The sequence below is a fragment of the Aulonocara stuartgranti genome, assembly GCF_965226115.1.
Source record: "Aulonocara stuartgranti genome assembly, chromosome: 6".
NCBI classification, from domain to species: domain Eukaryota; kingdom Metazoa; phylum Chordata; class Actinopteri; order Cichliformes; family Cichlidae; genus Aulonocara; species Aulonocara stuartgranti.
Genome location: NC_138944.1, coordinates 40,110,001 through 40,123,755, shown reverse-complemented (window position 1 = coordinate 40,123,755; position 13,755 = coordinate 40,110,001). Strand labels below are relative to the sequence as shown.

Below are 13,755 nucleotides of genomic sequence, written 5' to 3'. Positions count from 1 at the left end.
TTGTTTGGGCTCGTCTCCTTGATTTAGAAAACAACATGAGCTTTGTTTTGTCTGCGTTGAGAACAAGTTTAAGCTGATGTAATGAGTGCTGGACAGCAGAAAAGGCTTTCTGCAAGGAGTCGATGGCTTGGACAAGAGTTGAACCACAGCTGTAAATAACTGTATCATCAGCATAGAAGTGCAAGTTTGCATCTGGCACATGTAGACTAAGATTGTTTACGTAAATGATAAATAGAAGGGGACCTAATACAGAACCCTGTGGCACTCCGCTGTGCACTGTAACAAAGTCAGAACATAGACCGTCAGATTTAATGCAGTCCTGTTACTGAGGTAGTTTGAGAACCATGCCACTGCTCTCTCAGAGAGTCCTGACTGGAAGAGTCTAAGTTTTAAAATACAATGATCAACAGTGTCAAATGCTTTTGACAAATCAATAAAAAGGGATGCACAGTGTTGTTTTTTATCAAGTGCAATAGTAATATCATTTACCACTCTAATTGCAGCTGTGATAGTACTGTGATTCTTCCTAAAGCCTGATTGATATTCAGATAAAATGGCATTGATGTGCAAAAACTCCTTTAACTGCTCACACACAAGAGCTTCAAGAACTTTGGCCAGCACAGATAGATTAGATATTGGTCTGTAATTAGTTAACACTGCTGGGTCGCCCCCTTTTAATAGAGGAACAACAAAAGCTGATTTCCATACTGAGGGAATTTTATTCGTGTCCAGTGTGAGGTTGAAAAGTGTTGTGAGAGGCTCTGCTACAAAATCAGCTGCCAGTTTCAAGAAGTAAGGATCTAGTAAGTCTGGCCCTGGAGATTTTCTAGGATCTAACAGTTTAAGAGCTTTACAGACCTCCTGCACAGAGAAAGGAACAAAGTTAAATGGCTGACCAGTGTACACCGGAAGGTTTGTGCCAGATTTTACAGAGACTGGGTTCAGAGAGTCAAACAAAGAGCCAGAAGATATAAAGTGCTTGTTAAAACAATTCATAATCTCCTTCCTATCATAAACAGGAACAGAATCCTTAAAAACATAGGTGGGTAGAGCGTGGGAGCTTTTACTCACTGAAAGAGACTTAATGATTTTCCAGAACTTCTGTGGATTATTTAGGTTCTCAGTGGTGACAGACAGATAATATTCTGTTTTAGCTTTCTTAATAGAGGAAGTACATCTGTTTCTTAGTTGTCTGAAAAGAAGCCAATCACTGGGGTAGCCTGTTTTCCTCGCTTTGGCCCAAGCCAGATTACGCTCATGAATGATATCTGCCAGCTCTTGGGAGAACCAGGGGTTTTCACGACCTTTTATCCTATATCTTCTTAATGGAGCATGTTTATTCACAATTTGCATAAACCCATCCTTAAAGAATGCCCACGCTAATTCTACATCAGGGATCAATCCTATTTTCTTCCAGTCATAATTTGACAAATCATGATAAAATGCTTGTTCATTAATACATAATACATAAATATAATTTCTAGAAGACAGGTTTGCAAAGGTTTTAATCTAATATTAAAACACTGCACTATGGTTCATAATACTCACAAAAACAATCCAATAATTCAGAATAGTTATAATAATGATGAACAGCAGAACAGTTACAGTTACAGATACAGTTTTCTTCAAGGGAACAAATAGACCCAAATCAAAATGCCCAAACACAGCATGACAGAGCCGCTGGATCCACTCACTAATCCGGTGGTCAGTCTTCCTTTTTCATTTAAAAAACTGAGCTATGCTGCTGTTATGTTAATTTTCAGTATGTGAAAACTTTGCAGTAAATGCTGAAGACTGCAGTCATTTTATCATTTTTGATTTGAATACTTACAAGCTAACCTTCTCACAAAGGCCTTGCTAACATGCTGATGATATAAGGGCTCAGACTTTGGACCACAGACTGTATATCAAAGATGGCTATAGCCACAGTTTCCACTTCTGATGCCAATGTGGAAGTGACTTAAACCTGAATCTCACTAATGGGGAGCAGGGTGCAGTCGAAATAAGAACTGAATGGAATATAAATCCATGTAAAAACAACCTTTTGGCTCCCTTGCTCTATGATCTCAGTAAACAAGTTCCTGTTGGGTTTATAGTTTCAAGTCTTGATGATGATGTTTATTTTATACAGTCTGGTCATATGTAGGATTAATCATTTAGAAAGGCAACTTTCTCATCAAGTCTGGTTATAAAATACTGAGATCCCTGAAGTACTCAGACTGAGGATTTGCAACATGATTTCACTAACCAAAAGCATGATGTCATGGTGTTAGTGGCCATCTTTTATTTACGCTCTATGAGAGATCACCATTATTGTGACTATAAGCACAATATTTAGGGTTTTTTTACTCAGGTATGAATCATCTGCAGGATACCACAAATGTTTGTACAAAATGTCCCTATTTTAGTTATTCTGTTCTCTTCTGCAGGGGGTTGGGGCCTATTCCAGCTAGCAAAAAACAAGAGACAGGGGTACACCCTGAACAGGTCCCTAACACAGAGAGACAAAGAGACAAACAACATGTATGGACTGTGGTAAGAAGCCATAGTACTTGGAGAGAACCCACACAGACACAAACTGATGTTTTAAGAAAGGCTAGCCAGCAAACCAAACTAACATGCCGTTGTGTCTCCACCTCAACCATTACCTGACCCTAGAATTAAAGTTAGAGCCTGCACACACAACAACAAACACACTTGATGCAGTAACAGAAATACAAGTACAAACATGGAACTGATGATTATGTCAGTAACAACAGACATTTGATTGGTTTAATTTAAAATGTTTGGTGTGGAAATGTTCATTTTGTGAGTGCCCTAATAACCATCCTAGTAACTTGTACCAGCCCATATCTGTGTGTTATGAGCTGTCAATGAGCTATGCCAATGACATTTTCCAGTTCTAAATGTCATACACGATAAGATGCGGACTGTATTGAGAAGTGGTGCGACAAAAGTAAATATGTAGAAATATATATCTTTGTTTAAATGAAGTGTAGTATGAACACAGCAGTAGCTTTAAAACACTGAACAAAGCGCTCCAAAGACGCAAACCTCCACACTGACTAGCAGTGTTGTATTAATGCTGTGAGACAGGCAGATGGCGCTGCAGGTCATTCTGTAGTGATAGATGACGCTGCTGCTGAGTGCAGATAATGCTAGGAGAGTGGATGAAGGCCCATTAATCCTTACAGTGTGTGTGTGTGTGTGTGTGTGTGTGTGTGTGTGTGTGTGTGTGTGTACATGTAAGCCACAGAGATGAAAACAGTGTTTGCTCATATTTGATGTTTATGTGGCGTAATCAAACTAACAACCCGCCCTGCAGAGCTGAATATTGATGTGATGAAGCCCGGGGGTCATTACACATCGTTTTTCCTTATACATCCCTTCATCTTATATTTACTCTCGTTCAGTACAGTCTTCTATATCATTATTTATGGTCTATTTTGCATTGCGTACCTTCTACATGTTCCGGCTCTTTTAGTTCTTTTATTTGCTTTTAATAAACAAGCCTCTAAAATAATATTTACATGAAACTGTCTTTACTTATTTACTTAGTTATCTTAGTTACTATATTACCCACTCAACCCTTGAATACCCCAAACTCTTATCTGCAGCACCTCAGGTGGTGCCTGTCACGGTCTGCGGAGGCAGACCGTGCGGAAAGGTGTGTGGTGGACCCAGGTGCGAACACAAACGAGGATGCAGGAGTGGATTCCAACAAAACGAGCCTTTTATTATGGCTGATGAAAAGAACAAAAACAGAATGAGGGCAGCATACGTGTAGTACTCAACAGAAAACCTAAACTGGACAAAACTAAGGAAAGACTATGGCTGGAGGTACAGAACACAGGAGGTGGTAACACAGACGACGCGAGACAGACTGTATGAAACACAGAGACTAAATACACATGAGGGATGATCAGGGGAAGTGGCCACACATGGGAACACAGCTGACACACATGAACTTAACGACAGGACAGAAGGAGTGAAACTGAATACACTGACCGTGAATACAGACTTTCAAAGTAAAACAGGAAACATGGAGATTAGACAAGACACATGAACCGGGGAGACGTAGTACAGGGGAGATGACATAACCGACAGCATGGACTTGACAATATAAGACACGCAGACATAAACACACGAAGGGCAAGGGAGACTTAATACACGGGTAATATGTACAAATGGCTGGACTGCCTTAGTGACCCTAAACAAAGAATAAACATCAAAATAGGCTAAAACACAAAACACTGGGTCGCACGACCCAGGACCATGACAGTGCCAGATCAGTCAGCACTGATGTTTGTTTATATGGGATCAAACTGGAACAACTTGAAGACCTCAGGAGTGAACAGTTGCCAAGATTTCCACAAACTGTCACTTTATTTTGTGTGCAATATTAGAACACCCTCATATATGAAGAGGGGGATGGATAGACTTAAAAGCAAGTTCTAGGCTAAGTCACAGCAATTATTGTAGGAGCGTGTTCAGATATCAGTTATAATCACGCAATGTTCAGCCGAGAAGAAAAACAATCTGGGCTGGTAAGACTGAGTTCACCCCAGTGTTTTATCAATTTCTTCTTCAAAAGACAAAAAACAAAAAACTTGCGAAATCAAAATATGCAGTGCATGTGTGTCCCATCATCATCAGGGATTCCCTTGTTACTCTTCACAGTGCACAGTGTATTGTTTTAAATGGTCTTTAATGGCTTTCAGACAGATTACATTTGTTGGACTGAAGAAAAAGTTCAGATGTGACAACTTCTAGTGCCTTATTAGCTGCGCACTTGTACGTGCATGAAATGATTAATAACATTACCAAGTAGATAAGCTAGAAGAAAAACGGTAGGTATGAATGTGACTCATGGTGTGTTAAAGCTTCATTTCATCACTGCACTTGTCGTTTGCGTGTTTTTCTAGATGCACGAGAACAGTCTGACTTATTGTGTTCCTCAAGCTCGACTGCACCACCTTCGCTGTTCTGCAGTGAAGTCCCAAGGAGGGTGTGTGTGTGTGTGTGTGTGTGTGTGTGTGTGTGTGTGGCTCACAGTTGAGGAGGGGGCTGGGGCGGGAGATTCTCAGAAACTGGTTGCCATAGTCACCAAAACTAGTCTTCTTGCCCGCATTACTCCTCCCATCATACATCTGTGTCGCCTTTTCTTTCATCACGCTTCTCATACATCTTTCACTCAGCAGTGTGAAAGACACACGATTGTTGCACCAGTGTTATGGTATTTGCGAGCTCCCCCACCACACACAAAAACTAACAAATGAACTCATGCGCCTAAACAGAGAATAAACTCCCTCATGCTGCAAAAACTTAGAAACAAAAAACTGAAGTATAAATGTGGAGGTTGTTAACACTTTACATCCTGTGGCCTCCACTGTGTGTGTGTGAGAGAAAGAATGCTCGTCTTTCTCTCGTGTACGAGGGGTTAATCCAACCATCCAGTAGAGATATTTTTGATGGATGTCCAAATGCAGCAGAGCTTAACCCTCATCTCTGACTGAATGCATCATCCTCTGCTTTGTGAACACGCGCGCGCGCGCGCGCGCGCACACACACACACACACAACAGATGTACCACTCTCATCACCTTTAAGCACTGGTGAGGGTTTGTCAAAACGGAGGGGGGAGTTCGGGGCTGAATGAAAGGAAGGGGAGGACGGAAGGCGGGAGGCAAGGAGAGAGGGAACGACGGTAGAGAGGGGTGGGACGAGCATCATGAGCTTCCACCCGACGGGCTGGAAGCTCTGTGGAGCAACAGATAGCAGAGCGGGAGGCAAAAGAAGAAGGGAGAAGTCTGCTCTCTCTCTCTTAACCCCTCCATCTCTACAACATCTCTCCTTCTCTCCTCCTCCTCCCATCTGACGCAGGGAGCCCCAAGTTTGAGGTTTTTCCTCTCTCCTCCTTCTTGCTGCGCACACTGCGTTTTCTTTGCACTGGTGATTGTAAAGCACGAGAAACGAAGACTGAGCGCGACGGCACGCTAGAGACACCTTACGGGAAACAGAAATGCGGGGATTGCTCCCCTCGTCAGTTTTATCCTTGCACCACCACCGAGGACTCGCAGGTTCAACTACATCTTCGTGTTGACACGAGCTCAGGCGTGCATGGTTCCGTGCGGCGCACAGATGGAGCTGTGCGCTCCGAGTGTGAGTGAGAGCTCAGCAGCGCGTGTGGCAGCGTTGTTACCGGATACCTGCTGCTGCAGTGCCTCCCAAATGTGAAGATGAAAAGTTCAAAACAACATGTGACGGGTTATCACTTCAAAGGAAATCCAAAAGGGGCAAAGCGTGCTTTAGCTGAGTGACCCCTTCAGTTACTTCCCCCCTTTTTTTCTTTATCAGCGTGCGTCCAGGATGGATCCCGTCTGGCTTCTCCTCCTGCTGCCATCCGTCCTCAGAGCGCAGGTGGCTTCAGATTTCCCATCAGGCGTCACAGTGGAGACGACCAACAGCACTGAGTCATTGACAAACAATACAAGAACTTCAGAAAACTCCACCAGCCCCTCCACTTCCTCCACTGCTGCAGAGCCTTCGGGGTTTTCCACTTCAGAAGCTCCCACCGAAATAGAGGATGACTGGTCACCGGCAGAGACATTTCTGTACACCGGAGACCCCTCGACTCTGGTAGTGGGCCGTTGTTCACGGGCGTATAGCACCCGTGGGCAGATGGGACCCCTGCCCCTCAGCTTCACCGCCCCCCTCAGGCCAGCTATGGATGCACTAGCCAACACTGCCAACTTTCTTAACATGATCTTCCAAGCTAGTGACCTGCATGAGAGCACGGTGCAAGAGGATATGGAGTGGTACCATGCCCTGGTCCGTGCCCTTCTAGAAGCTGATGTGCTCATCCGGCGGGCCCTGTTTACGTTTGATGCTGACCCAACTGCCCATGTGCCGCAGCTAGTGCTCCATGCAACTCGCAGCCCAATGGCTAAGGTGCAGACAATCATCCTCCAGGACTTATCCAAGGCATGGGAGAGCCTGCACCCACCTGCCCCTGCCCCTGATGACAGCTGGTTCAGAAAACTGAAATTCCCAGAGTCCAGCCAGCCAATCACAACCCTGTCCAAACGAGTGCTCCTCAATGACCTCAATACCTTGGACACACCTAAGTGGGGGCAGGGTGACAGCTATGTGACCAATCGCAGTGGGGTACGCTGGGATAGTGCTCCTTTTCTGGACTGTATGGATGAACGCTTTGTGCCTGGCTGGATGCTCACACTCTCCACCTCCTTCTTTGGTCTCAAGCCTGACCTGACACCAGAATTCAGGTTAGGGCCTGCACACATACAAACAAACAAACACGCACAAACCAAGCAATAACAGTCACATAAATACAGGCACACACATAGAAGTGACACCTCTGATGATGTCAGTAATTATAGAAATTTGGTTGGTTCACTTTAAAATGTTTGGTTTGGGAATGTACATTCAGTTTCCTAGTAACCGTCTTAGTAATGATGTGAATCCATTGATCTGTGTGATGAGCTGTCAATCAGTGGTGCCAATGACATCTTCCAGTCATAAAATGCTATTATACGTTTTGTATTATGAACAGAGAAATTTGCATCCACATTGGGAGCACTTTTTTCAGTCCTTTGAATACTCTTAGTAATGTGAGGGTCTTAAAGAAAAACATTTAAGTCATAATTTTTTATGCAAAATCATGCCTAATGAGACCATTAACGATCTTGTTGCATTTAAACACCTGTTGTATCGATTGGTCACTGTGAGCAGAGTAGTTTAAACAAAACTCCAAGTCCATTTTACCCGCTGAAAATGACAGAAGCTAGCACTCTGAAATGAATTTACAATAACACTCGTGTTTGAATGTGTTTGAAGAGTTTAATTAAATATAACATTTGAAATAGAATGTCTTGCATGGTCAGGCAAAATGTGCAGTAGCAATTTAATTCAGTTTAACTGGACAAAACACAGACTAGAGAGAAGTCAAAAGTTATTGACCTGGAACAGTGGGATATAAACACATGGGGAGTAAAAAAGAGGGGAATGCAAGAGTGGTACATCATGGGAAGTCCCCCAGCAGCCGTAGGCTATTGCAGCATAATTAAGGCATGGCTCAGGGTTACCTGAACCAACCCTAACTATAAACTTTACTAAAAAAAAAAAGTAACTTTAAAGGCTAATATTCAAAGTGTCTGTCTCCTGAGAGAAACTGGAAGCTGGTTCCACAGCTTTGCCATGTTATCTTCTCTGCCTTATATTCTACTTTTAGAAAGTCTAGGAACCACAAGTAAGCCTGCGGTCTGAGAGGGAAGTGCTCCATTGAAATAATATGGCACAGTGAGGTCTTTGGGATATGAAGATGTATGCGGAAAAAGAAGAGACTTATTCTAAGTCTGACCTCATGTGGAGCCACTGTTGTTTCTTTGTTTTGTCACACATCTGTGACCCACTCCCCCACTGTCTGTGTGTTCGGCTTTAGAGGTGTGATCCGTGTGGATGTCAACATTCAGGACATTGACTTGGACCAGTGTGCAACAGGGGAAGGCTGGTTTGCTGATACTCACCAGTGCAACCGCACCACCATGGAGGTAAACACAGTGTAGACCAGGGACTGAAACTACCTTTGAGATAGCGACAGAAAGTCAAGATTTTTTGTTTTTGTTGCTTTTAGTACACACAACCAAATTGCCATGAAAAATGGCACCAGTATTAAAGATTTTGTTGTGAAGATCCCTGAGATTTCATCTGGCACTATTAGCATCTATTTCAATATACATGACTGACAGATAACTGAGCAAAACTGGATGAAACTCCATGGCTTTGGTGATGTCATTCCTTTTTCATTTTTTTGGTCAAGGTTAAATTTCAAGGACATTAATATGGGAACATAAGGAACATTGGATAGATTGAATTGTTTTCGATAGAACTGTAATTGCTGTACATACTTTTTAAAACCATGGTACCTGCAAACCTACAGTACATTATGACTTAAAAGGAACTGCTAGCATGCTAGCCAATAAATATATATGGTGACAATGTTAAACTTTCTCGAACATCTCTAAGTCAGCACGTGAGTATTTTTATTAGGAACATTTTAGCACATTGCCTATTATACTACATACTGTAAGCAATATTATTCCAGTATGATCTTAACATCTGGACCACAAGGCAAGAACAAGTGTTGTTTATTGTTCATGAATCTAAAAGTGTCTGCCACTTCTACTGCCATAGTAGGGTAGTCAGTGTTTCATCATTAATCATAGTCTTACACAAAATATTAATTTTAAATGTCACATGGGATCAGACGGAGTTTTTTTCTGGAGTTTTGAGATTATACGTATATTCATTGGTTTAAACATCCTTTCGCGTGCTAATTGTCTCCTTTCTCTTTTGAGGATGAAGCCTGAAATATTTACTAGATCATTCAAAGTAAGGAGAAAGAAAGGACTGTGAGAGGGGGAACTAGGTGATGCTACATTGTACATACTGTACAGTACCTGCACTACACCAGAGTACCAACAATAGTAACAGGACATTAGAAGAAGCCTCTCAGCCTTTATACTGCCTCATGTGGTTGAATTTTGAAAAAAAGATATCAAGATCACGTGTGCATCCACTGCTTGATTTCTTTTTAGAGATTTCTTTTTAATGTGAGGCAAACAGCTTGGTGTTTGAAAGGGAAAATTTAGAAATTGAAAGAGGGGAAGATATGTCCTGACATAGCCTGGTGTTGATCTCCGAATCACCTCCCACATCTCACATTTGGTTACAGCAGAGCTTTTATTTCGCTTCCCGACAGCTGTTTCTGCATGTTTGAGTAACAATTACTCAAACAGTTACTTAAAATGATAAAGACTGATAAGAACAATTTTTCTGAGGTTGTATTGTAAAATAAAGAAATAAGTAAAATACATTTTATTTATTCTTATTTCCTGTGTTGTATGCTTTTAAACATGACTAAAGTTTAGAAGACTGAGGTTGGCATATGTAAAAGTTGTCATGGTCCTGAGTCTGCCGACTCAGTCTTTTGTGTTTCTTTATGCTTTTGTTTATTCTGAGTATGTATTCTGTTATGATTTGCCATTTGTTAGGTTTCTGTTCTGTGCCTGCCCTGGTCCCACTGTGTTCTGTCTGTCTATGGCAGGGGGAGGCAACTCCAGGCCTCGAGGGCCGGTGTCCTGCAGGTTTTAGATCGCACCCTGGGTTAACACACCTGAATCAAATGATTAGTTCATTACCAGGCCTCTGGAGAACGTCAAGAAATGCTGAGGAGTCACTTAGCCCTTTAAATCAGCTGTGATGGATCAGGGACACATCTAAAACCTCCAGGACACCGGCACTCGAGGCCTGGAGTTGCCTACCCCTGGTCTATGGTGTCACACTGTCTGTTTGTGAATCTGTCTGTTTAGTTCAGTGTCTTGTCTGGTTCTCTGTGTCTGAGTTTCCTGTTTTATTCTGAAAGTCTCTGTCTCATGTGAGTGTGTTCAGTTTACGTTTCCCCTGTCCCGTCAGCTCTGATTTCTCCCAGCTGTGTTGCCCTCCTGTCTCTCATCCCCTGATTACTGCTGTGTGTATTTAAGCCCTGCGTGTTCTCCTGCCTGTTGCTGGTTCGTCTGTGTTCCACGGTGTCCTTTTCCCTCTCCGCAGTTTAGTTTTGTCATCCCTCATTGCCTGTTTTGCCACTACGCCACTTTGTAAATAAACATCACTAGCACTATCATCAACTGCCTGCATTTTGGGTCCTTTCTCCCTCCAACACCACACGGCTCGCCTCAGCAGCCGTGACAAAAGTAATCTCTGTGAGTCAAAAGCTCTGACTTCAGACAGCTGTTGGAGAGTTTTGTCTAATTTTGGGACTCGCCTTCTGAGCGAAAGCAAAACTAACAGACATAAAATAATTTCCTAAAGAGTTATTATTAGCTGAAAACCTGGCATGTCTTGGTGTGACTTGGTGTGCAGTGTGTCCTTTGAGGAAACTGAACAAGTGGAGGGAAAAAAAGTGGCAACTATCTACAGCAGGTAAACCGTGTCTGAAAGTCGTGTCCTAGGAAAAAATCCAACAAAGACCTGACGCAGGGCTGAGAAAAGGTCTAACAGCATGAGTCTACTGCCATCTGTAAAACACAGTGGAGGCTCTATCATGGTTTGGGTGTGTATTTCAGCCAATGGTGTTCTTGTCAAAACTGTTGTGTGTGTGTCATGACATGGCTGGTTACCTGCCTTCTGGCTCCCACACACCTGGCGTCAATCACACACCTGCTCCTGATGACCTTGTTTGGTTGCTTCATAAAGATGCAACAGAGACTCAGTCTTCACTGGGTCATGGCTAGAGAAACAGTGCAGCATGTCTCCTAGCCTTGCTGTTGCCTGCCTGCGAATTAGATTCTTACCTTCCTGTTTTTGTGCCCAGGATTACCTTTCAAGATGTGAAGTAGTGAGCTGGTTCTTGTGTGGCTTTGGGAGAAGATTGGATAGTGTTAGGACTTTGAGGAAACGTTTGAGGAGACTGGACTGTTACTACTGTTCACTACCTTTCGGTTGTTTAAGAGTCACTGTAAAGAAATGAGCTGACGTTCACTTGGAGCCCTGCGTTTGAATCCTTCTTCTACTTACGTCTCCTTGACAGAACGATCCAACCTAGAGGAAGCAGCCAGATTCAGCTTGGTCAGGCCCAGCTGTATCCACAGACGTGAAGAAAATGTTTTGTGGCTGGTGTCTGTCTGTATTGCGGTAACAAAAGCGCCTTTGCAGCAACTTCTCTGGTGCGGCCGAAAGGCTGTGTCTGGCACGGTGTAGATTCTGACATCTTTCTGATAACTCCTTCCTACTCCGGCTCATGGTTCTGGGTAAAATCACCATCGATTCCCAAATTTAGTCACTCAAAGCTTTTATTAATTACAGAGTGGGATAAAATTTAGACCTCCTACCCGGAGCACCTTTGCCCACCAGCCACTTACATAGTCTGTCTAAACCCCAACAAGAAGCCATGGAGAAATGTACCACAGTGTCTTGCTGCTGGTATTATCCTTCCATCGTCATCTCCCCTTAGTGCTGGGTTTTTCTTCATCAAGAAAAAGGATGAAACACTTCGCCTCTGCATAGATTTCCACAGCATGAACAAGATTACAGAAAAAAAAACCTTACCACTCCTCACCTCAGCATTTGGACTCTTTCAAGGCGGCACTATCATCACAAAACTGTAGTCTTCCAACTCTTTTCATCTGGTGAGAATGAGAAAAAGACACAAGTGGAAAATAGTGTTTAGTATGCATCCTGGCCACTTTGAGTATCTGGTTTGACAAATGCTCCAGCTGTGTTTCTTGTCCTGGTTAATAATGTCCTAAGGGACTTCATTAATCATTTTGTGTTTGTGTACCTTGATGATATACTGATTTTCCCAAAGCCCCTGCAGGAGCATGAGAAACATGTCTGTCTGGTCATCCAAAGCGTCTGTGTAAAGGGAGGAAAATGTGTCTCATGCTGACTGTGTCTTTCTTGGGCTTCACTGTTGAGAGAGGGCAAATGAAGGCTGACCTGGTGAATGTTAAGGCCGTGGTAGACTGATCAAGGCTAACTGCTCTCACCTCTCCGAGGCACATGTTTCAGTGGAGTTCTGCAGCCCGAGCCACATTCAACAAGCTGAAGCAGCTCTTCACCCACAGCAGTTGTTCTTGAACAACCCAATCTGAGTGAACAGTTCATTGTGGAAGTGGACATCTCAGATTCTGGAGTTGTTCTCTCGCAGCAGGATTTGGGTAAGATGCATCCATGTGCCTTTTTCTCTCATTGTGTCATCAGTGTTAGTGACCGGGAGCTGCTGGCCATAAAGTTGGCATTGGAGAAGTTTTCCTATCTGCAAACCGCAAAATAAATAGATTCCCGTCAAGCGAGGTGGAGTCATGAACTGAAATTCGCACGGAGGCGGGACCCAGAAACAGACACAGGGGTAATGCAGTAGCCGGAGGAAGTGGGAACAGCTTATGGGAGAGGCTGTTCTAAAACACCGCAATTGGACCCACGGTAGTACGCAGGGCCAGGGAAATGGGAAATGGCAACGAAGGAAGTGAGCCTTGAATCCAGAACAGGATGGTACGGAGACTAAACAACATGAGTAGCCGGTTGCGCTGGTTTAAACAGTCCCTTGTGGTTAACAGTGAAATAAGGCTCAGGTGTGAGACAGGCAGCTCCGCCCAAGAGAGTAGCCAGTGCACCATCCTGATGACAACTCCCCACAGCTGCTCCCACGGACCATGATAGGTGGGCTTTGGCAGAGGATTGGATTCTGTGTGGATTTTGAGGAAACCCTCAAGAGCCTGTACTGTTCCTACTATTTTGACCTTTCTGAACTGGTATTTAAGAGTCATTGTAAATAAATGCACTGGCGTTCACTTGGGGTTGGCGTTTGAGTCACTTCTACTTACATCTCCTTGACATCTAATGTACAAATATGGAATAAAGGCGGCCATACCACCTTCCTTCCATTAACATTTGTATGTTAATGTAACTCGTACCAATTTCCCATTTTCCTTGCAAAATATATAGAGATGAGGGATATCTCAAGACATATACACACTATTGTGTATCTTCTCCCATATACAGTAGGATCTAGTGTTGCAGTTCCACATAATAATGTTGTGATCTTAAGCTCTCAGCTCTTATTCCAGTATCGATGATTGTTCCAGTACATGTTCAATAACAAAGACATCTAAAGGTGAGTTGGGGTACATCTTACATAAACAAAACAATGAAACAAAGATGTTCTGATAAAGAATGC

At 43.1% G+C, this 13,755-nt stretch overlaps 1 protein-coding gene across 2 annotated transcripts in view; it reads left to right on the top strand.

Moving 5' to 3' along the window:
• The first annotated feature begins 5,592 nt into the window (after positions 1-5,592).
• The window catches only part of gpr179 (G protein-coupled receptor 179), a 30,423-nt gene continuing 22,260 nt past the window's right edge, over positions 5,593-13,755 (top strand). Inside the window, exons 1-2 of one of the 2 annotated variants that reach the window (XM_082536070.1) lie at positions 5,593-7,285; positions 8,461-8,569. In XM_082536070.1, the coding sequence (XP_082392196.1) occupies positions 6,369-7,285; positions 8,461-8,569 (1,026 nt within the window). In that variant the 5' untranslated portion in view covers positions 5,593-6,368. The remainder of the gene's footprint in view (positions 7,286-8,460; positions 8,570-13,755) is intronic. The other variant, XM_082536071.1, reaches the window with a different exon arrangement.